Genomic DNA, 24,942 nt, shown 5'->3' with positions numbered 1-24,942 from the left:
AGGTTAGTTAAAAAAATTAGGTAACATTAAGTTTGCAAACCATGTACATAATCCATCACCCGTGGATTAACCTGGCTCTAAGGGAATGGAATAACAACAGAATTAAATAATGGAATAATTATTCCAGTTTTAATAAGAGCTAGAATAGAATACCAGAAGAGCAGAACTGGAGGGGATTCTCCAGATGAACAATTAATTCAGTGTTTCATTTTATCAACAGAGGAAACTAAGTCCCAGGGACACGAGATGATTTGCTTAAGGCCACTCAAGAGACAGATGGAGGAGCTGAGTGGAATCAAGGGCTCCTGACCTCCAGACTCATGACCCCTCCACTCTGACTCGCTACTCCTTCTATTGGCAAGCCTGAGACAGTTGGTGAGTACAGGCGCCATATTGCATAGTTGGGTCCTCAGTCACCCTTCTGGCCCAGAGTTGCAAAGCAGCCTCTGTAATTGTGCGGCTGTGGTATGCTCTGATGTGGAACATCAATAGTGGGCATGAGGTTAGTAATTTGGGGAGGGTGGAGATCCAGAATTCTTTCTCCAGAGCCGAGAGGCTCTGAGTCAGAAGGGGACAAGTTCTGAAACAAAAAGAACCTTGGCCTGAGGAGCCAGCTGGGTCTTTTCAGATAAACTTATTTTTTCCTCTAGTGTTTATTTGGGTGGGTGAGAAGGGGGAATCTATCATCTATTGGGCCATACCATGAATCAGGAGCTCTACAATGAGTGTCACAATAAATGTGACACTCCCTATTCTGATGAGAGTGCTAAAGCTCAAGAGAGGTTAAGAAATAAACTTGTCCCCATAGTAATGTGAGATTTCAGTGCGCCCCCTGGTGGATGTGAGAGATGAAGGAGATACTCCTATTGAGCCAGGGATCCCTGTGAACATCACAAAGACAGGGTACTTCTTGTCCCTTCTTGGACAGTGCTAAGAGCAGATTTCAGCCAGTGATATTACTGTCGTCACCTTCTTCTACTGGTAAGAATACACTAAGAAGAAAAATGTGTCCACTGCTTCTCTCCCTTCAGTTTTCTTTCTGCTCTGTCCTGTGGAAAATGACCTAAACTTGGTGAACTTGGCCTTTCTGACTTTGGTTTGTCCAAAGAGCAAGGAGTGAGCTCCCTTATAAACCGTTATAATAATTCTGCTGTCTGAAAAGGCTTTCAGAATCAAAAATAACTTGGTGAATGCAATCCAAGAAAGCACAAAGTCTGATGCATTTCAGAATGCATTGCCCCGTTTCTGTTTTAAAGTGTATTATAGGAAAGGCGTTTCTGTGAATTGATAAAGCATTTCCTCTTAGGACTTAAAAACTACTGTACTGACAATAAAGTACTATTTTACTTCTGAATTTCTCTTCAGGCAAAAAATAACTTTTTAAAAAGTGGTAGAGTTTAGCCTATATCAGAGAAGAGCGCCTGTAATCAAGACCCTTTGGAAAGCTGAGGAGTTTGAACATTTACTAATCACAGCTTTATCTGTGAGGTTTTTTTTTTTTTTTTTTTTCTTTTGGGTTCTGAAACACTGCTGACTTGGTTCTTGTTATTAGGACAGATCTTTGACTTTTCTGTTCCACCACTTAGCAGCTGTGTGACCTTGGGCAAGCTGTTTCAACTCTCTGAGCCTCAGTTTCCTCACATGTAAAGTGAGGATAATTCTTTGTGCAGCACAGGTGTATTGGAGGATTCAGTGACCTAAGGGAAGCAGACTGTTTCAAAACGTGTTTGGTGCATGACAGATGTGAAGACACTTGGTGGGTACTGTTTATTCACTTTAATATAAAAATCATCATGATTGGCACTTTACCCTTATGGCTCTTCTATGAATCTTCTATTATTCTTAACCTGGCATATACCACAGCTCCCTGTGGAAGTCTCACCAATATCACACAGTTGACTACAAAGTATATATACCATTTGTGGGTTTAAGCCTGAATACTTCAACTTACGACTGCCTTCAGCAACCCTAGTTCAAAGTAAGGACAGTCTTTACCTGGAAGGTTTGAAAATCACTGTACTGGAAATTTCTATCTGTGGATCTGTTTTCCCTATTAGCCTGTCAGTTTATTTTTGCATCCTCAGTGTCACATACAGTGTTTGCCTCCTAACCATGACCTTGCAAACACTTTTCACAATTCTCTCTTTAGTTTTCATAGCAATCTCATGTAGTATATGCTGTTATTATCTACACTGTGCTCATAAGGCACAGAGAGGTTGAGCACCATGCTCAAGGACACACAGCCAGCAAGTGGTAAAGCTGGAACTTGAACCCAGGTAGCACAGCTGCTCTACCTGGAGGATGAGGTCTTAAACTGCTGTCATGCTGGCACTCAGTAGACATTCCCCAGGTGTTCTGTTACTCTGAACTGATTTACCTTCTGGCAGTTACCCTGGCATAATGATTTCTATCTTGTTTTATAGCTGGAAAACAGCAAAATAATGGAAACTTTTTAAGAGCAAGCTTTAACCCCCCTTGCGTCTGTGTTTTCTATGTTCTGTTAATTCTCTGCTACTTACTCTTATCTTTGTCACTGACCACATTCTGCTATCCAATCCAAATTCCCTGCATTGCAGCTGGTATAGCATGTGTGACCAGCAAGCAAGGGAAAGCAACCTGTTCTGTCTGAAAGCATCTGCAGCAATTCTGTGCCAGCCTGTGTTGGGACAGGGCTGGGAAAGGGAAGGAGAAAGAGTTGAATACTGCAACAAAACTAATCTTCCCATCTGCTGCTTTTGTATTTAAATATTGATTCTGATGTTGTATAGCTCCTATAATTACATAAGGCTCCTGGCAGCCAATCTTCCCTGGGGATTCACAATAGACCTTTGTCCTCCATCAATATAAACCAGGTTACAAATAATACTTCCTACTTTTACTGAATCCCTTTCATAAGAGGAGGCCAAAGAATTCATGGCTTCAGTGCAATGTGATACAGGCTGGAACACTCTTCATTCACCCAAGACAAAGACAGGGAGAAAGAAACCAAGTGAATGTACTAAACAAGCTGCTGCTGATCTCAACTGTCTTTCTGAAGCTGTGCTGTTAACTAGTATGGGGCTGGCTCTTTTCTCTTTCTCCTTGTCTTCTATGGTTTGAGGGTAGCTATTTATCAAAATGAATTACTTCTTTTAACAAGTGAGTCTTTTCCCTGCTCAATCTTTTCCCCACTTTTGGAAACAAGCGTTTCCCCATCTCTCCTTTCCTGCTTGTCAAGGCTTAGGAATCTTGCTCACTACAGGAGGGAGCCATGTAGCCTTTGAAATGAAGCTATCCTGACCTAGGATGGGGTGCCATCTGGAGGGTGAGCTCTTGGCCTCTGTGCCATACTGGCACTTAATAGACACGTGCATGCGTGCGTGCTCAGTCGCTTCAGTTGTGTCTGACTCTGCGACCCTATGGACTGTAGCCTGCCAGGCTCCTCTGTCCCTGGGATTCTCCAGGCAAAAATACTGGAGTGATTTGCCATGTCCTTCTCCTAGGGATCTTCCCAACCTGGGGATCAAACCCGAGTCTCCTGCGTTGGCAGGTGGATTTTTTACCACTGAGCCATGAGAGAAGCCCCAAGATAGATCATTAGTAATTTTTAAATTGATTACATGTTGAAATGATAACATTCCCAATAAACCTGTGTTAAGTGATACATACTATTAAAATTAACTCCATCTGTTTTTTTTAATTTCCTAAAATGTGGCCATGAGAAAGTTTGAAATTACACATATGGCTTGCATCTGTGGCTTGCTTTATACTGGGTTGGCCAAAAAGTTTGTTCAGGTTTGTGTGCCCTCTTATGCTGAATGAACTTTTTGGCCAACCCAATATTTCTATGGGATAGCACTTCACTAATGTGATTCTGTACATGCCAAAGCCATGTCCCCCTGAGGTCTTCCCAGCAAATGTTCTCCCACCCTTGTCCTGACTAATTTGTTCTTCTGGGGAGCTCCAATATTACCTTCTCGTATTTTTTTAAGTCAGAAAACTGTAATAACACCTGGACAGAATCAATATAAACAATTTAAGGGAAAATACATGATATTTTCTAAAGCTTTTAAATATTCCAAAAGATTTTATCCTTAAAACTCAGTTTAAACAAACAAAAACTTCACCCTATTTAATCCTCAGCAACTAGACTGCTGACTCATTTTACCCACACCTCCAAATCCTTTCAACCAAATAAACTACAAGCAGATGCTCACATGGATTCTGATTGTGGGCCTATCTTTCCATGTGTAGACCCTCCCGTCCCTTGTGTCTTCCTGACGCTCTGTCTCTTTAACTGCAGTGACTCATCGCCTGAGCTTCACTTTGGTCTATGGTTCACCACGTTAGCTGCACAGAGAATGGGAGATGCTGAAACTGCCAGTATTACCTTCTGAAAGGTCCTGACTCCTCACCCCTCCCCTCCCTGGTCATAGTCCCCTCAGCTGAACCTTGAACTCCTTCTTAACACCCAAAGACCCTCACCATCCCCTCTGCATTTCTGTCCTCCTCTGCTGGACGGTGAGCTCAAGGGCATGGAGCCTGCCCCTGGCTTGTTCACGTCCATGTCCCTGCATACAACATGGGCTCTAGGCCTAAAGAGGGGCTTTAATGTACTTGTTCGCGTGGATGAACAAACGAGGGAGTGAGTGAATGAAGAAGGGAATTCAGCTCCATCTGCACACAGACATTTCTCTTCCAGACCCATGGTCTAAACCTAAACTTCAGAAAGTTTATGATTAGCCATGCTTCAGACAGTGAGAGGACTCTGAAGAAACTGACAGAGGAAACTGGAAAGGGTAATGTGGCTTTAACCCACTGTCCTATCTTTTCATACGTCAGATCAGATCAGATCAGATCAGTCGCTCAGTCGTGTCTGACTCTTTGCGACCCCATGAATCACAGCACACCAGGCCTCCCTGTCCATCACCAACTCCCGAAGTTCACTCAGACTCATGCCCATCAAGTCAGTGATGCCATCCAGCCATCTCATCCTCTGTCGTCCCCTTCTCCTCCTGCCCCCAATCCCTCCCAGCATCAGAGTCTTTTCCAATGAGTCAACTCTTCACATCAGGTGGCCAAAGTACTGGAGTTTCAGCTTCAGCATCATTTCTTCCAAAGAAATCCCAAGGCTCATCTCCTTCAGAATGGACTGGTTGGATCTCCTTGCAGTCCAAAGGACTCTCAAGAGTCTTCTCCAACACCACAGTTCAAAAGCATCAATTCTTTGGTGCTCAGCCTTCTTCACAGTCCAACTCTCACATCCATACATGACCACAGGAAAAACCATAGCCTTGACTAGACGGACCTAATGTCTCTGCTTTTGAATATGCTATCTAGGTTGGTCATAACTTTCCTTCCAAGGAGTAAGCGTCTTTTACTTTCATGGCTGCAGTCACCATCTGTAGTGATTTTGGAGCACAGAAAAATAAAGTCTGACACTGTTTCCACTGTTTCCCCATCTATTTCCCATGAAGTGATGGGACCGGATGCCATGATCTTAGTTTTCTGAATGTTGACCTTTAAGACAACTTTTTCACTCTCCTCTTTCACTTTCATCAAGAGGCTTTTTAGTTCCTCTTCACTTTCTGCCATAAGGGTGGTGTCATTTGCATATCTGAGGTTATTGATATTTCTCCGGGCAATCTTGATTCCAGCTTGTGTTTCTTCCAGTCCAGCGTTTCTCATGATGTACTCTGCATATAAGTTAAATAAACAGGGTGACAATATACAGCCTTGACATACTCCTTTTCCTATTTGGAACCAGTCTGTTGTTCCATGTCCAGTTCTAACTGTTGCTTCCTGACCTGCATAGAGGTTTCTCAAGAGGCAGGTCAGGTGGTCTGGTATTCCCATCTCTTTCAGAATGTCCCACAGTTTATTGTGATCCACACAGTCAAAGGCTTATATTCAAAGTGACTTTCTTCTTAAAGGATGGAAGCTGAATTAACTGAAGGAAAAGTGTACTGGAATCACAGATGGAAATAACTGGTCAAAGCAAAGGAAATGATGTGAAAGTCTGTGCAGAAGGGGATGTTAGAATGTGAGGGAAAGAATTGGTGACCCCTTGTGAAGGGCTCTCATCCAACACTGGGGCTGTTGGTGACACAGCCACATTTTCTACCACCGCATTTACTGTTTTGACAATACCCAGGTGTTTTTGCTCTATTCATAGATTAGGCTCAATTTTTTGGCTTCAACATAGAAAGTACTTTTTCTCTTAAAAGCAACTATGGGGACTTCCTTAGTGGTCCAGCAGTTAGGACTCCATGCTTTTACTGCAGGTTCAATCCCTGGTCGAGGAGCTAAGATCTCACAAGCCATGTGGTGTGACCAAAAATTAAAAAAAAAAAAAAAAAAGCTATGGCAAAAAACAGTACGGAATACTTTTGAGGAAATGTAGCTTTTAGGAGAAACCAAGGTGTGGGAAAATGAGGAACTACATAGGAACCAGAACAACAGCTGTCTTCTCCACCCTCAACACACTCACACTCACATTCATAAATAGACACACATGTAGATGCTCACATTCACACCCAACCCCCACACTCACAGACCCACACATACTCACCCACACTCACACCCACATACACCCCACACACCCATCTTCCACACATTCACGCCTTTACACTCACTCACTGCAATGGTGATTCACACCCTGGAATTTCACACCTAATGTGATGGTGTCAGGAGGTGGGGCCTCTGTGAGTTGATTAGGTCATAAGGGTGGAGCACCCATGGATGGGATCAGCACTCTCTAAGACCCCGGACAGCTGTCTAGCCCCTTCCACCATGTCACCATGTGAGGACGCAGGAGAAGTCTGCAATCCAGAAGAGGGCCCTTACCTAACCATGCTGGCAGCCAGATCTCAGACTTCCAGCATCCAGAACTGTGAGAAATTGATCTCTGCTATTTACAAGCCCCCAAACTATGGTGTTTTATTAGATGTGACTAAAACACTTACATACATGCACAGCATACATGCCTGCACAATCACACACATACTCATATCTGCACACCCACACAATCAGATCCCTCCCACGAATACAAAATTCACATGCATTCATACACATGTGCATTCACACACACACAACACACATGCAGACACACCACTCCAGACACTCACATCCTCACCACGGACCCGTCTCCCCTCCCTCCACCCACCCCCGCCCCCACCCTCAGCACACACCTGGGCTGTACCCATTCAGCATCAAGTTGTTCTTCTCTAGTGTAAACATACTAGAGAAATGAAAGGTCATCTCTCATTTCCCCAGCCGCAAGAGAAACGTGCTCTCTCTGTGTTCACAGGCTGACGGGGTTTTACTTGGGGCTTCCTTTGGTGCTGAAGCCCTGAATTCCCCTCTGCAGTGGCGGGGTGTCCCTTTCATTGGGTTTCCCAGTATTGATCAAAGTTAGAAAAGAAAAATCACCCACCACACGCATGTCTTCGCTTCCCTTCCCCAGTAAGGTCTGACTGGGCCCCACCACAAAGCACCTGATCTGGCTGCAGGCTGTTCTGAGGTTTTGATGAGTTCCTCCTGTCACAGCACTGCCCTGTCAGCTCCCAGTCCTGCCTGAGGGCGGCAAGAGGAATCCCCAGTCGGAGGAATGGGAGTGTTTCCAAACAGAAGGGCAGTATTCCACTCAGGAAGGGCTCCCAGCAGCAGGCACCACATTACAGAAATCCTTGTGAGAAATAGCTTCCCCTCCCCAGACTGCAGTTTCTGTGTTTGTAAAATGATTGCTGTAACTGCATGCTGCTTAAATGCCCTTTGGCTCTAGAGGTCTGGGATTCGTGGTTCTGGAGCTCAGAGCAGAACCACTCATCTCAGTAACTCTGGGCAGGATTTAATTGCCACTTCCTGTGTAGGGCCATTGAAGAAATCCAGGATTCAACAGAAAAAGACTAAGTCCTGTGTGTGCATGTGCTAAGTCACTTCAGTTGTGTCTGATTCTGTGTGACCCTATGCGCTGTAGCCTGCTAGGCTCCTCTGTCCCTGGAACTCTCCAGGCAAGAAAACTGGAATGGGTTGCCATTTCCTTCTCCAGGGGAATCTTCCCAACCCAGGGGTCAGAACCCAAATCTCTTATGTTTCCTGCATTGGCAGGAGGGTTCTTTACCACTAGCGCCACCTGGGAAGGACCAGGTACTAAGTCCTGTAACAACCCTGTAAAACAAAAGGCTGGCTCCAACTCTCCTTTTTCAGGGTGGACAATTGCCGAAGGTTTTGAAGGTGCCCTTTCATGACCACCATCTAGCATAAGGTTGTAGAAGCTTCTAGTTTTTACATTTTTGGTTTCTTATTCAAATCCGTTCCGGTCCAAAAGATCCTTCTTGGGCACACAATTTTGGCTCCACAGAAGAAAACCTTTTGCTGCGATTCATGGGGTCACAAAGAGTTGGACACAACTGAGCGACTGAACTGAACTGAACTGAACTTATAGACAAGAGATGCCATCAAGGTGGGCTGTCTCCAGAGCAGTTCTTCCTGTCCCAGAAGGTCCTAGCAGAGACATCTGTCTGTCCCGGCTGGACTAGGAGCAATGTTCATGAGAGATAGGGTGGACCAGAAGAGTTTTGAAGTCCTTTTGAATTTCAAGACTTCATTTTAGAACCTAAAGCTTTGTAAGAAACAGGGACAAAATTAAGATGAGCAGCAGAGAGGAATCTGCATATGGAAGTTTGCTAAACATTACCTGTTTGCTAACAAATCGTTATTTTGACTTTGCTCCGAGGCTGGTTTCAGGGTGTCCTGCTTACGCCTGTTCTAAATGCTCTTTGTGACAGAAAGAAACACAGGTCTAGCACTGGGTATGTTGCTTACACTGTTATGAGAAAAATGTTGCGGTACCATCTAATTTACCTTGGCAGCCCCAGTGATTTTTCTGGGTTTACACCTTCTCCTTTACTTGTGCCTCCACCCCCAACCTTGAATTCTGCAGGTACTTTGATCATTACCCTCATTCTACCAAGAGAAACCCCAGAGTTGAGAGGAATGAAATGGGACCAGAACAGCATATTTTCAGATAACTGTAAAGGACATTTTTGGAGGAGGGATCTTTACGGGATGAAGAATTTGCACTTTAACCAGTTGCTTACTTGTGAAAATGAAAACCAACAGCCAGGAATTGAGCTAGGTTCTTCTATACTATTTACAAATTGCGGTTGCTCTAAATGCCTTGCTTTAAGAATAATCTTGCTATTAAAAATTCATTTTTTAAGATAAATTTTAAGCTGCAGTTTTAGTTTCAAAGTGAAGAACTTGATAATGACTCACCAAGCTATTTACAGTAGTCTCCTTTTATACCAGAGATTCTATGTGTGAGAGAGAGAAAGGGAAAGAGGGAGAAAGAGCTCATTTCTTAAAATTGAAGAAGACCGTGATTATCAAAATCTATCATGCTAACCCCATCAGAGGACTTTATTACTCTGACTTCTAGTTTCGTGCTTGTCAGCTGCATAATTCCAAAACTGTTTATTTACCCTTAACTGGAAGACATGTTGTAAAAAAGACATAGGTTTTGAGAAATAAAACCTCTTCTTATAAACATGCCAATCAGTAGCTCAATTCAAACAATATATATATTTTGGGGGGCAAAATGAGTCATACTATAGCAGAAAGAGCTCTGGATGGGGTTTTAGTCCCAGCCCTGCACTTAGTAGGTGGTTGACTTTGTGAAAAACCTCCTTTTTTGGGCTCTCAGTTTTTTTCATGTGTTAGTGGGGATACTAGTATGTATCTCTTAGGGTTTTTGTAAGGGTTAAGTGAAATGATACTGCCAGCTTTCAGCACTTTGTGAAACTTTTACATTCTGTCATAACATTAGGCCTCATTGTTTGCTGGAAGGTTGTTCTGTTTACCACTGTTTTACTACTATTCCTGAAGAAAGGCTGTTTTCTATTCCTATTTCTCTTATGTTCTACTATTATTAGTATTCCTGAGGTAGAGGCGCTTACTTTCCACCCACTCACTTTTCAATGACCATAGAAAACATATTCCTAAATATCTATATCCACAGCTTTACCCTCCCCTAAAATGAAAAAGTGAGGTGGTCACTGCAGGGCATATTGTATCTGTTGGGTGGGAGGAATGGCAGAGAGGAGAACAGAATCAGAAGAGAAGGTGTGGGGAATGGGGTCAGAGGATGGGCACAATTTGGGAAGGGAAGAGACCTTGATCTGACTGGAAGTGGATGAGGGAAAGATATGATTGCGTGGAGGCAGGAAGTCAAGAGTCCTCACCCTTGTGTTGGAAAAGTAAATGACATAAAGTCAACCATCGTGAAGATCTGGCTGAGAAAATGAGTTCCAACACAGTCTCTGAAGCCTCATTTCAAAGCAACTATAGAACAAGTTCTTCGGCCTTGAAACTTACCGTTCAAATATGTAATTCTCTTCATATGTCAATTATATCTCAATTAAAAAAACTAAATATATAGTTCTCCTGAATTTTAAGTGGACACTGCAAACTTACCTTCCAGAAAAGAGAAATCTGTTGTCTATTGTAGTCAATGTGCTGTCTCATGTACCAGACATTTAACATCCCAATAGGCTCTGTTTTGAAGGGGAAAAAAATCCACAGCTTCATGTATATATACATATATACAAATACACAACGTAAAAACTTTAAAAGTCAATTGGTTATTGATTAAACTATTCTAAGAGAGTAGAATTATAGGATAATTTCAATTTTCTTTGTGTCCCAGTATTTCCCTTTTCCTTTTGTTAAATAATGAACATGCTTGACCACAGAAGTCATAAAAAACAAAGTGCTGTAGTCCATGGGGTCACAAAGAGTCAAACATGACTGTGTGACTAAATAACCACCTTAAAAACAAACTTTTAAAAATGACAAGGGGACATTACATTCTTAACTTACCCTTAAACATGTATTAGTAAAATAACTCAAAGAAAGTATACATGGTTAATTCTTTTTTGTTGGAATGCATAAAAAATTCTCAACAGAAAAACAGACATAAATCATGAGGAAAACATTTTTCAATCCTGTAAATTACAAACACAAAGGCTGAACTTTGTGTTCATCTCCATTCCTGAATTTATGTTGGAGTATAATTATTTGGTTTTATGACCATTAGACAATAATCTATTTGTAAGGAAGTCTGTCTCATTCATCTTGCTGCTGCTGCTAAGTCGCTTCAGTCGTGTCCGACTCTGTGCGACCCCATGGACTGCAACCTACCAAGCTTCTCCAGGCAAGAACACTGGAGTGGGTTGCCATTTCCTTCTCAAATGCATGAAAGTGGAAAGTGAAAGTGAAGTCACTCAGTCATGTCTGACTCTTAGCGACCCCATGGACTTCAGCCTACCAGGCTCCTCCATCCATGGGATTTTCCAGGCAACAGTACTGGAGCGGGGTGCCATTGCCTTCTCCCTCATTCATCTTAGCATTCCTCATACCCAGTGCAGTGCTTAGAATGTAACAGGCTCCCAGTTACTCTTTGTTAAATGATGAATAAGCAAATGAACAAACCAGACAATCTCATCTACTTGATGCTGAAACACAGGCTGAACTAGTAAAAGAAATAACCACCAATCCATAAAACAATGGTCAAATATGACCTGATTTAATTTGAGAAAGTCAACTGAACATATTTTTTGAAAAGAAACTGAATAATCAACTCCTATGTCTAAGTGTGTATGTGTATTATCAATGCATGAAATAGTTTTCACTGTGACTCAGATCATGAACTCCTTATTGCCAAATTCAGACTTAAATTGAAGAAAGTAGGGAAAACCACTAGACCATTCAGGTATGACCTAAATCAAATCCCTTATGATTATACAGTGGAAGTGAGAAATAGATTTAAGGGCCTAGATCTGATAGATAGAGTGCCTGATGGACTATGGACGGAGGTTCATGACATTGTACAGGAGACAGTGATCAAGGCCATCCCCATGGAAAAGAAATGCAAAAAAGCAAAATGGCTGTGTGAGGAGGCCTTACAAATAGCTGTGAAAAGAAGAGAAGCAAAAAGCAAAGGAGAAAAGGAAAGATATAAGCATCTGAATGCAGAGTTCCAAAGAATAGCAAGGAAAGATAAGAAAGCCTTCCTCAGTGATCAATGCAAAGAAATAGAGGAAAACAACAGAATGGGAAAGACCAGAGATCTCTTGAAGAAAATTAGAGATACCAAGGGAACACTTCATGCAAAGATGGGCTCAATAAAGGACAGAAATGGTATGGACCTAACAGAAGCAGAAGATATTAAGAAGAGGTGGCAAGAATACACAGAAGAACTGTACAAAAAAGATCTTCATGACCAAGATAATCACGATGGTGTGATCACTCACCTAGAGCCAGACATCCTGCAATGTGAAGTCAAGTTGGCCTTAGAAAGCATCACTATGAACAAAGCTAGTGGAGGTGATGGAATTCCAGTTGAGCTATTTCAAATCCCAAAAGATAATGCTGTGAAAGTGCTGCACTCAATATGTCAGCAAATTTGGAAAACTCAGCCGTGGCCACAGGACTGGAAAAGGTAAATTTTCATCCCAATCCCAAAGAAAGGCAATGCCAAAGAATGCTCAAACTACCGCACAATTGCACTCATCGCACACACTAGTAAAGTAATGCTCAAAATTCTCCAAGCCAGGCTTCAGCAATACGTGAACTGTGAACTTCCAGATGTTCAAGCTGGTTTTAGAAAAGGTAGAGGAACCAGAGATCAAATTGCCAACATCCGCTGGATGATCGAAAAGGGAAGAGAGTTCCAAAAGAACATCTATTTCTGCTTTATTGACTATGCCAAAGCCTTTGACTTTGTGGATCACAATAAACTGTGGGACATTCTGAAAGAGATGGGAATACCAGACCACCTGACCTGCCTCTTGAGAAACCTGTATGCAGGTCAGGAAGCAACAGTTAGAACTGGACATGGAACAACAGACTGGTTCCAAATAGGAAAGGAGTATGTCAAGGCTGTATATTGTCACCCTGTTTATTTAACTTATATGCAGAGTACATCATGAGAAATGCTGGGCTAGAAGAAGTATAAGCTGGAATCAAGATTGCCGGGAGAAATATCAATAACCTCAGATATGCAGATGACACCACCCTTATGACAGAAAGTGAAGAGGAACTCAAAAGCCTCTTGATTAAAGTGAAGGAGGAGAGTGAAAAAGTTGGCTTAAAGCTCAACATTCAGAAAACTAGGATCAAGGCATCTGGTCCCATCACTTCATGGGAAATAGATGGGGAAACAGTGGAAACAGTGTCAGACTTTATTTTTCTGGGCTCCGAAATCACTGCAGATGGTGATTGCAGCCATGAAATTAAAAGACACTTACTCCTTGGAAGAAAAGTTATGACCAACCTAGATAGCATATTCAAAAGCAGAGACATTACTTTGCCAACAAAGGTCCGTCTAGTCAAGGCTATGGTTTTTCCAGTGATCATGTATGGATGTGAGAGTAGGACTGTGAAGAAGGCTGAGCGCCAAAGAATTGATGCTTTTGAACTGTGGTGTTGGAGAAGACTCTTGAGAGTCCCTTGGACTGCAAGGAGATCCAACCAGTCCATTCTGAAGGAGATCAGCCCCGGGTGTTCTTTGGAAGGAATGATGCTAAAGCTGAAACTCCAGTACTTTGGCCACCTCATGAGAAGAGTTGACTCATTGGAAAAGACTCTGATTCTGGGAGGGATTGGGGGCAGGAGGAGAAGGGGACGACAGAGGATGAGATGTCTGGATGGCATCACCGACTCGATGGACATGAGTTTGAGTGAACTCCAGGAGTTGGTGATGGACAGGGAGGCCTGGAGTGCTGCAATTCATGGAGTCACAAAGAGTCAGACACGACTGATCGACTGAACTGAACTGAACTGAACTGAAATAGTTTTATTTCTCCCACTATCAGTTTTGTTTTGATTTACAGCCAGGGGTGGAATCAATGGAAGCAATCCCTGAAAACAGGCTTCAATTGTGCCAACCTAACTTGCGTAACAGTGACCCTCAGAGTATATTAGGGTGAATCTACCTTGGGGTTCCTTCTAGAGCAGCAAGTTCCATTTAACCAGCTAGAAATTCCCAGAAAGCTAAGTCCCACCTGGATGGCAGAAGACAAGCAGGCAGGAAAGGGAGAAGAGAAAGAAGGACAGAGAGGGGGCACATGTCCCAGGACATACCATGGGCAGGCCCCATGTGGGCCCATTCAGTGACATCTCATGTCCTCCTCAGCCGCATGACATACTAGCTTTGGTGCAGTGGTTAAAGTGTGAGCTCCAGAGCCAGGCCCTCTATGGGCAAATCCAGGCTCTGTGATCCTGAAAAATGCTGCTGCTGCTACTGCTGCTAAGTCATTTCGGTCGTGTACGACTCTGTGTGACCCCATAGACGTCAGCCCACCAGGCTCTCCCGCCCCTGGGATTCTCCAGGCAAGAACACTGGAGTGGGTTGCCATTTCCTTCTCCAATGCATGAAAGTGGAAAGTGAAAGTGAAGTCGCTCAGTCGTGTCTGACTCTTAGCGACCCCATGGACTGCAGCCTACCAGGCTCTTCCGTCCATGGTGTTTTCCATGCAAGAGTACTGGAGTGGGATGCCATTGCCTTCTCTGGAACAATGCTAATTTGTCCTTAAGCCAGGTTCCTCATCTGTCAAATGAGGATCATAATTCTACACATCAGATGGGGCTATTGTGAGAATTTAAATGAACGTAAGAGTGCTTACACATGTTAAGCACTCAGTCAATTTAGCTGCTGTTGTTTTCTTCACCTGAAAACTGAAGTTCAAAGAAGTTAAGGAACTTGATCAAAGTTCCAGAACTAATTAGTGGGGAAGCCAGGCTTTGAACACAGCTCTGTTTGGTCTATGATCTTTGCTCTGCATCATGCAGTTGCCTGGCTCTGCTAAGGCTTACAACGTCTCTGTAAAACTTAGGTCTTCCATTGGGTGTGCCTCTTTCATGTTCTAGTCTTTTCCTTTGTCACTTCCTCTTCCTGCCTCTCTCACCTTCATCTCTTTTAACTTCTAAACATTCATTTCTTCCCCTTCTCTTCTGACCAGTGATAGTATTCACCCTTGCAGTGAGGACCTAACAGTAAGAAATGTGTACAGAAGACATTCTGAAAGTGCTCTCTATCCTTCAGGATTACAGGGACCCAGGAATCAAGCTCAGAACTTTTTTTTCTGCTAGTCCATATGTAAAAAGGAAAAAAGCACAGGCAACAGAAAGGAAGGGGGCCTGGCATTTACTGACCACCTTCTGCTGCTGCTGCTGCTGCTAAGTCACTTCAGTCATGTCCAACTCTGTGTGACCCCATAGACGGCAGCCCACCAGGCTCCCCCGTCCCTGGGATTCTCCAGGCAAGAACACTGGAGTGGGTTGCCATTTCCTTCTCCAGTGCATAAAAGTGAAAAGTGAAAGTGAAGTCGCTCAGTCGTGTCCGACTACCATGTGCCAAATAATCTTTGGATACTATATATCCATGCTCTCACTTAATCCTCACACAATGCAGAGGGAGCATATGAGTAGACCTGTTTTGCAGCTGAGGACAAGGAGGCTGACAAAAGTCAAATGATTTACAAAAACTGCAGAGATGGTAATGGCAAAGCTGAGAGCTGGGCCCAAGTTTTGCTGTCTCCAAAGACCCTGCTCATCTGTTAGCATTCACCGTGTTGAGCAAAGATCTGAACACGCCACAAACTAGATGATCCAGACATTGACCACATAATCAGGATTTGGAAACTATGGTGTGCTCAGTGTCTAGGCCAGATGACACGTTCCATGGTGCTACATGTCTTCAGTTAATTACATATAGGTGAGAAATTTCAAGGGAACACTCACCTCTCATTGCCACTCATTGCCTCTACAACCTACCAGATTATTACAGAGCTAAGAATCAAATTCAAGAGTCATAGTTTCTTCAAAAGATAAATTGCAAGTGAAGCTGAAATTTTAACGGTGCCAACCTGTAGTGTAAGCCTCTATGGGAGAGAAATCATTAGTCAAATCTGTATGGGTTTCAAAGTGTAAAAATTCATGACTAGAAATGTCAAACTACTGCTATGTAAAGCAATATAAGGGCTAACATTATAGAGAATCTTTGACATTCAACTGTCAAAATCACTTGGGAGTCCTAACCTCAGTGTTATCAAAAAGTCAGATAAAAGTATCATAGGCAGGTGAGAAAAGGAAAGACAAAGGCCATATGTCCCAAGTGACACACACAAAAAGGATGAATACAAATGATAAAAAGTATGAATATTGAGCAATGGAAGTCATTTCTCCTGAGACGAATGTACTATCCATGTGAAGGAAAAAAACTGGGTTAAAGAGGAAGGAATCACCAATATAAAAAAGGAAGATATCCTAAATTAAGCAGAAGATCAGCCTAACTGCCCTCAAAGGGTTCTTTCAACTCTGGTGGTGGCAGTTTAGTCATTAAGTCACGTCTGACTCTTGTGACCGCATGGACTGTAGCCTGCCAGGCTCCTCTGTCCATGGGATTCTTCGGGCAAGAATACTGGAATGGGCTGCCATTTCCTTCTCCAGGGGATCTTTCCCACCCAGGAATCAAACCCGGGTCTCCGGCATTGCAGGCAGATTCTTTACTGACTGAGTTACAAGGGAATCCCAAGATTTGAGGATTCAATGAAACAGGACGTGTGGTAAGTAAATCAGGGCTAAGCCATGTGCTGCTTCTGAGATTAGCATTCATCTTGGAAGCCAAGGCAAGTGCAATGGTGTGGATGAGAGAAACTGAATTGCAAGTAGACAGCAATCCCTCCACCGAGGGAGGGATTAGCACGCACCACTCCAGTACTTTTGCCTGGAAAATCCCATGGACGGAGGAGCCTAGTAGGCTGCAATCCATGGGGTCGATAGAGTCGGACATGACTGAGCGACTTCACTTTCACTTTTCACTTTCATGCATTGGAGAAGGAAATGGCAACCCACTCCAGTGTTCTTGCCTGGAGAATCCCAGGGACCGGGGAGCCTGGTGGGCTGCCGTCTATGGGGTCACACAGAGTTGGACACGACTGAAGCGACTTAGCAGCAACAGGGGTAGAGTAGAAAGATCTCTAAGAACAGTAAAAATAGAGAATTTAACACAAAGTGAATATGAAAAAGGAGTACCTTGAGAGATTTCAGGTAGTGGACTAAATTGAACCCATGAGAATATTTTGGTCCAAGCCATGCTCCAAGCAGGGAAAGACAGAGCTAAGTAAGTCATCCACCACCTTGGTTCCTCAATGTCCACTCTTTGGACTGTGATACACTTCTCTAAAATCTAGTTTCAAATAACTCAAATAGATTCACAGATTCACAAACACCTACATGATTAAACAAGTTTCTCAGTGGTAGACTCTTGCCTTCATACGTTACCACCTGCTATGTCTCCATGGGAAGCCCTACACACTCCCCCACCCTTCCTCCTCTTTGATGATTTCAACACTTTGTTCACTCTCTCTTTTCACTCCTTTCTGTCACTATTTTTGGTGGCTTATCATCCTCAGGGGTTGCTTCTTCCCAATGGCTGATGCTGTAAGTCCCTCTACCTGCTCACTTCAAATGATCTGATTCTCTCACCTCATGTCTTTGCCTCACACTTCACTGAGCAAAAGGAAGTGATCAGACAGGGATTCCCTAATATTTCCACCATGAAAACTTTCAAACTTCCCCATCAGTTCCCTAACACATCACTTCTACTGACTTTACTGTGAATGAAGCATTCCCTACTTCCATCATAGGCCAACCCCTTGAGTTTTAGGTCCCATCCTCTTGCTTCATCAAGTATATCTCTCCCACTATTATCCTATTTCCTGTATCATTAATCTCTCTTTTTCTGCTGGGTCCTAAAATCACCTTGTAAATATACTGTATTATCTCTGATCCTAAAAAAAATTAAGGAATTTCTTAATGCTACATCCTACTCCAGCTACTGCCCAACATCTCTGCTCCCCTTCACAGAACTTCTTGAAGAGTTGTGAATCGTCACTGTCTTTATTTCCTCACCTCACATTCACTCTCATTCAATGCCCCACAACTCTACTTATGCTGTTCCTGGTCAGAAATTGATGCTGCTTTGTCAAATCTGATGATTACTTCTCTATTCTCACTTCAGTGGATTTACTGGGAACATCTGACATAGCTGAATACTCCACCATCTATTTTTTTCTTTTTAAGAAAGATAATCTTTCAACATCCAGATCACAAGTGAAGAGCCTATTTCTTAACAGAAGCAAGGATGTTTCCTCTATCCTAAAATCAATGGAGGCATCATGTTAGAGTCCTGATGGGGAAAAAAAGTGAGTTGCAAAAGATTATATACTGCATATAATTTTGATCAAGCTTAAAACAAGTGACACTAATCACTGTTTAGAAGTATATACATTTCTGAAAACTATGAGAAAAGTGTGATGATGACATAAACACACAATCCAGGGTAGTGGCTACCTGTGGGGAAGTGTGACAGGGTAAGAATACATCAGTAATTTTACAGCATTTAACTTGAATGATGAGTTTGTAAGTGTTCATTTTGTTATTATGTTTTCTAATGAGAAAGTAGCTTAAACTAGGATAGCCAGAGTAGCAGTGGAAGCAATGAATAGATTTTGAATATGTTTAGGAGACTCAATGCTGGTGTAAGGGAATGGGAGAAAAGGAGAATTTAAGGATAATTTCTCCATTTTTTGACTTGAATAACTAGGAAGATGGTAGAGTCATTAACCACGAAAGGAAGACTGAAACAGAGGCATTCTGAAAGCATTTTGCATTGGAGAAAAAACAATTTTTTTGGCTATGTGAGGTTTAGTGTATCTGTTGATATCTAAGTGAAGATGTAGAATAGGTGATTGGAGTACAAATCTGAAGTTCTGGAGAGACTCCAGAACAGAAACTATATTCTTTCTTTCTCTTTACCTACCTATCTAGTTTTAGAGCCATGAGATTGAATGAGGTCAGCTGGGAAAAGAAAGAGACCCAATACAAAGCCCTGTATATTGAGATTAAGAAGAGAAAGATGGCCAGCATAAAAGACTAGGAAGAATGGGCCAACAGGGTAGAAGAAAAACCAACAGGGTAGAAGAGATTTCACAGAACTCAAGAGAAGCAAGTACTTCTAGGAGGTAATAGCTCTTCCCTTCTACTGCAGTACCTTGGAGACCGCATACTCCAGATGGTAGAAGGCCATAAGATTCCCTTTGGGCTTTGCAGCTTATTCTTGGTGCCATCTCTTCCAGGAATTTTCCCTGATGTTCCAAGATAGACTGTAAGTCCCTGAATCTGAGGATCTGACTGGTTATCATTGCATCTGAGTACCTGGCATAGTTCCTGGCATATATACATTCCTTACAGGCCATCCAGAGAAGTGTTTTTTACTCCCCACTGGCTTCTTTTGGAGGGTTTCATGAAAAGCATTTCTTCCCATTGGAGTGATTACCATCTTGTCAAACAATTAAGCTTAGGCATTTACTTCTTCCAGGGTAGGTGTTGAGCTTAGGAGAGGCCACAAGAAGAAGAAAAGAGGGTAGGGACACTCATTGGATCTCAAACGTAACATTTTCCCTCTAATGAAAATTTTTGTCGCTAAGCCCCTTTAGTAGGTAAATAACCATTCATTCTCATTTCCTCAAGTCTTAGGCAAAAAGATACAAGCATGATATTTTCAAGTTTAGCTAATTTAGGAATCAGCAAACTATGGCCCATGGGCCAAATCTGACTGGTTCCCTATTCTGTGTTTCAATATAGCCAGTGAACTAATGATAATAGCTTTCACATTTTTAGATGGTTGACAACCAATCAAAAGAAGAATCCTTTTTAGTGACATAAAAATTTTATAAAATTCAAGTTTCAGTGTGCAAAAGTAAAATTTTGGATACAGTTTTGTCTATGTATTTCTAGACTGTCAATGGCTGCTTGCATGTGATAACAGCAAATTTTAATAGTTGTGACAAAGATCATAGGTCTGCAAAGCTGAAAATATTTATTATTTTCAGCTTTGGACCTTTATAGAAAATATTTGCTAACTCTTAAGCTAGACTTAACATCTTGCTTACTAACAGATGGTAAAATAACCTCTAGTATTTAATTGTTCACACCTAACCTATCCTATGGAGAAGGCAATGGCAACCCACTCCAGTATTCTTGCCTGGAGAATCCCAGGGATGGAGGAGCCTGGTGGGCTGCCATCTATGGAGCCACACAGAGTCGGACATGACTGAAGCGACTTAGCAGCAGCAGCAGCAGCAACCTATCCTAGCAATTGTTTAAAATCACAAGTGAATGAACGATTGTCTAGCTTCTCAATGGGAAGATGGGTGGCTGCAGCTATGTTTTTTCCTCTCTTTGGGGATCTCTCACCAATTACCTATGCCATCACCATGATGGAGGAGGACTCCTCCTCTGGCACTAGTATGAGCATTTAAAACTTCCTTTATTAACTGTCCACGGTCAAGTTTACCAAGACCAAACATACAAATAACACTGAAAAATGATGAAGAATTAATAGGCAGAAAGACTTAATTGTTAATATAGCTCTAAGGAATGGTTCATTCACCTTTATTTTGGAGTCTCCTCCTGGGTGCTCAAAATGATGAGGAAGCACTGTACCCCAGTACTTGGGCATTTTCTCAGGCATGTGAAGACACTATGCAACCCAAACTCAAGACTGTTTTCCCACTAGAAGCAAAATATGACTGCTCGTTTCCCAGTCAGGCCCACATTTGACGTATACTGATTGATGGACTGTCTTCCTAAGCATAGGAATGTGATCTGTTTCCTTCCACCCCTTACTTAGTGGTCATTTTTAAAGTGTTCTTCATGGAGGACTGTGACAAGAGTTTAATTTAATGACAAGGGAAGGGGCATATGGAGTGAATAATGCCTTCATTCACTGCTGACATGCTATAAATAACTGCACCCAAACCACTAAGAGATAACATATTGTGCTGTTTTGAGTAGCCAAGACTGCAAAGAAAGAGCTCTATCATAATAACATTGCTCAGTTTTAGACAGTAATTAAAAAAAAAAAAAGCTTACTAGTATTTTTTTTTAAATGCCAAGTTACATTTGCATACACATCCCAAGGGTTAAAAGGAAGAAGTGTCAAAAAAATTTCACACCTTTTAGGTTTACATCAGTTAGTGTTTCATACAGAAACTGATGACAGAAACAGTGGTAAGAGGTGAAAACCATGAAGCTTAGAGTAAGAGAAAAGAGATCTTACAATAACCCACAGAAAGATCAAACACAGAAAAGGGAGATTCAGATAGAGAGGAAGTCAGCAGAGCTTGGTCAACGTGGCGTATTTCAGAGTATGGGTTTCTCTCTTTGTGAATGCTTGCAACTACTCTGAATAAGCCAGCTTCCTTGGTTCAATTCATAACCATCCACAAGTTCATAAACACAACAAGTTGCTGCATTCGTTGTTATGGTAGTGGTTCATTTTATAGGATATGAGAAAATTACCATTCTGCCTTGATGGGTTTTTAATTCAACAGATAAACACTTGAAAAAATAAAAATAAAAATCTTTCATACATATCTAAACAGGTCATTATCAAGTGTGAGTAAAAATGACAAGAATTTATGAGCCCAGAGTTTCCCTATTTTTATATTTTAGCTTAATGTGATACAACTTAACTTCTCAGACAAATTATGAAGTTGTATATTGTATCACTAACTGAGTGCTTTCAAAAACTAATACTCAAACGGCTATTTCTTATGTCTCCAAAGATTTAGAAGAGGCATAAAGTTCATATAAACATTTTTGGTTTAATAAAATATTTGATTTTACTTCAATAAAACTGTCTTCCCAATAATTACCAAAAACAAAAAGCTCATCAGACTGAAAAATATATTTGACCTCCTCTTCATATCTATGGGCTATCTATGGTACTCCTGTGAGCAGTGAGTATCAAAGTTTGAAGAAGTGCAGGGCTGTAATATTTGGAAAAGAGAGGATTGTTGAATGTTAAACTTTATTTTAAAATGTTATGTCTCCAGAGATTACCTTTTCCCAAGCTTTTAGTATGGCTTATAAAGGCCATATTAATTTTCATAGAACCCAAAAGGCAAGATGCATCAAGGTTTAATGATAAAGGAATGAAATTAATTACTAGTCATAGCTTTGTGGAATAAGAAAGAGTGAGATAGTAAGTGAAATAGAAGTAAGAGATAAAATCAAACAGAGGCATAAAGCTTGTAACCAATGTGATAATATATGAAAAACAGGAGTAGGACTTAACTAATGTCAAAAATTTCCAAGCAATATAAACATATCTCCCTGGACAGCTTCAATACTTAAGCTGATGTGAAAATGAGCTTGTTAATCAATGCACTATGTTTTGATTTAGTATCAGTATTTTAGAGTCTATTCTAAGGAAATTATTACATCTTCCTCTCTCTCTTATCTTTCATCCTGTCTATCCACCACTCCTTCCCCCGCCTCCCCCCGCTCCCCGCCTCTTTTAGACACATACCTTCTTCTGGTGTTTGTGTTCGCAAAGATTCACTCCAATCACTCCAACTACCTTTATAAAGATGTAGCTTAGAGGAAATCTGAAATTCATATTCTGTAAAGGGTTTCAGATCCAGCAAGTCATGTCTTCCTTTGGCATTTGTGACATTAACCTTGAAACCAACAAGATTTTTTAAAGTGCCTGTTAATACTAAATTAATTAAAATAAAGGTAAGAAAACCAAACTAGATAACCCTTTTTACTTTTCAAATCTGTCATTCAATGAGAAGAAATATAATGACTGGGTTACTGAATACATGTGATGTTAATCTGAAACAATAGTGTCTCATTAGAAACACAAAGACAAAAAAATTTGTGGATCTAACAACCCATCTATAGAGATTCCAAAGGGGATCCAGAAACCAGCTATAAAACAAGTAAAGACTGAAAACTACTCGTTTTCAAAAAGGCCTTGAAAAAGTTTGTTTCTAACTAGATATTATTTTTTATTTGGCCACAATGAGAATGCAATGAATGTTTTAACACAGACATAAAACTGGCTCCAAACAGAAGAATTTAATTATATAAGAAAATTATTAAATGGCATGCTGCAGTCCTTGGGGTCACAAAGAGTCGGACACGACTTCATGACTGAACAACAACAACAATATATAAACACTTAATTATTATACCTTTCTATATCTGGAACTAGGGCTTCCCTGGTGGCTCAGATGGTGAAAAATCCACCTGAGTTTGGTCCCTTGGTCAGAAAGATCCCCTGGAGAAGGGAATGGCAACCCACTCCAGTATTACTGCCTGGAGAATTCCACGGACCAAGGAGCCTGGTGGGCTACACTCCACAGGGTCACAAAGAGTCAGACATAAATCTAAGCGACTAATATTTGAATAGGGTAAAAGTCACTCAGTCGTGTCCGATTCTTTGTGACCCCATGGAATAGTCCATGGAATTCTCCTATGTGGAACTGATCCTTTGTTATTATTATAGGCACTATATTTTACCAAAATACTGGAAAGAATCATAATCCTACATTTTTATTGTAAAAATTTAATGTTCAATATTACATCAAAGTGTAAAGTTTTATCTTTGGAATATTCAATTTAGATAAGCCTCTGAACATTCCCTAATATTTATTTTTCCAATAGGTTAAAAATTACTAAAACGTGAGACTTCCCTGGTGGTGTAATGGCTAAGACTGTGCTCCCAATGCAGGGGGCCTGAGTTCCATCCCTGGTCAGGGAACTAGATCCCGCATGCAGAAACTAAAACCCAGTGCAGCCAACTAAATATATAAATAATTTAAAAGAAATTACTAAAAAGTAATAATGGAAGTAATAATGGGGTAGGGAGTAGAACAACAAGGAAAAATGAATCATTTACTAGAAATAAATCATAGAAAATTAGTGTGGGTTTACAGAAGCTTATGGCTTAAAAAATTTCAGCATCGGTGATCAAATTTTAGGATATTTGTTTTCATTTTTTTCTTTTTTTTGACACATGGTTTATGGGATTTTAGTTTCCCCACCAGGAATCAAACCTGGACCCTTGGCAGTGAGTGTATGGAGTCCTAACCACTGGACTGCCAGGGAATTCCCTAAGATACTTCTCAATAAACAGAAGTGTAAATGATTGACTGATATGTCTCACATGTATATGTGTACTTTTGGGCTAAACATTCTTAAACTCTGTATTTTGCTGTTATGAAAAAAGACATCTGGGCGGTGCTACTAAGAATTTCTCCCTGGTTTCCCCTTCACTCTAGAGACCATTACCATATTCCAGGATCTGCTGTTAATGGGCCGATATCTGAGTCGATTGAGTAGCACCAGTCCCTCATCTCTCCACAGAAGGGTACACCTGTCCACGGAAGCATTTACAAATTTGATTCTGATGTCCCACGGAGGAAGAGGCCTCACTGGTAACCAGGACAAACAAAAAAGTGTGATTCAGGCTCCACAGCTGGAAATTGCCTTATAATTACATGAGCTATAAAGAGTTGAACAAGTCTCATTTCTAAAATGCACAGCCGCCAACTTGGTGAAACAAACGAGAGGAGTCCCTGGCTTTTAGAAGGAAGAAAAAATTGGATTGACTTCTAAATTATTAAAGTAATTCCCTTTAATCTACCCTCATTTTTAAACAGATAAACTACCATAAACATCACTGATAATTTGGATTTCACTTAATTTAATGATTTAAAGAAAACCAATGTGCCAAACCCAAGAGTTTCAACGGCTGAGAAGGTAGAGGTGTGGCTAGTGGCGATTACATCAGAAGGAGAAAAAATCTTGGTAGGAAAAGCCATAGGAAAGAGACTCGGCAACAGAGGAATAGAAGAGGGAAAGAAGGTGACTAGAGATGAATGGTCAATGTAAAGAGAAGGAAGGCAAAATAGGCAAAAGTGTGATAGCAAAATGTAGAGTAGATGCTAACGTACATCATTTACTACACTGTACAGTGTGTATATGTGCAATGAGATGCCTTGGGAAGAGAGAAAAGAGACACGTGTTGTGAGGCCAGAACTT

The 24,942-nt window shown here is 41.4% G+C and overlaps 1 protein-coding gene across 2 annotated transcripts in view; it reads right to left on the bottom strand.

The window, feature by feature from the left end:
* The window catches only part of IL12RB2 (interleukin 12 receptor subunit beta 2), an 86,841-nt gene that overhangs the window by 39,664 nt on the left and 22,235 nt on the right, over positions 1-24,942 (bottom strand). For both annotated transcript variants that reach the window (XM_086394305.1, XM_086394307.1), the window contains exons 6-8: positions 24,190-24,332; positions 22,421-22,571; positions 10,456-10,535 (exon numbers count right to left, since the gene is read on the bottom strand). In XM_086394305.1, the coding sequence (XP_086250431.1) occupies positions 10,456-10,535; positions 22,421-22,571; positions 24,190-24,332 (374 nt within the window). The remainder of the gene's footprint in view (positions 1-10,455; positions 10,536-22,420; positions 22,572-24,189; positions 24,333-24,942) is intronic.

Source organism: Bos grunniens, chromosome 3 (assembly GCF_055505025.1).
Source record: "Bos grunniens cultivar Pamir isolate PY7600 chromosome 3, Bosgru_T2T1.0, whole genome shotgun sequence".
NCBI lineage: Eukaryota > Metazoa > Chordata > Mammalia > Artiodactyla > Bovidae > Bos > Bos grunniens.
The sequence above is the reverse complement of the archived record's forward strand: the minus strand, read 5'-3'. Positions and strand labels throughout refer to the sequence as shown.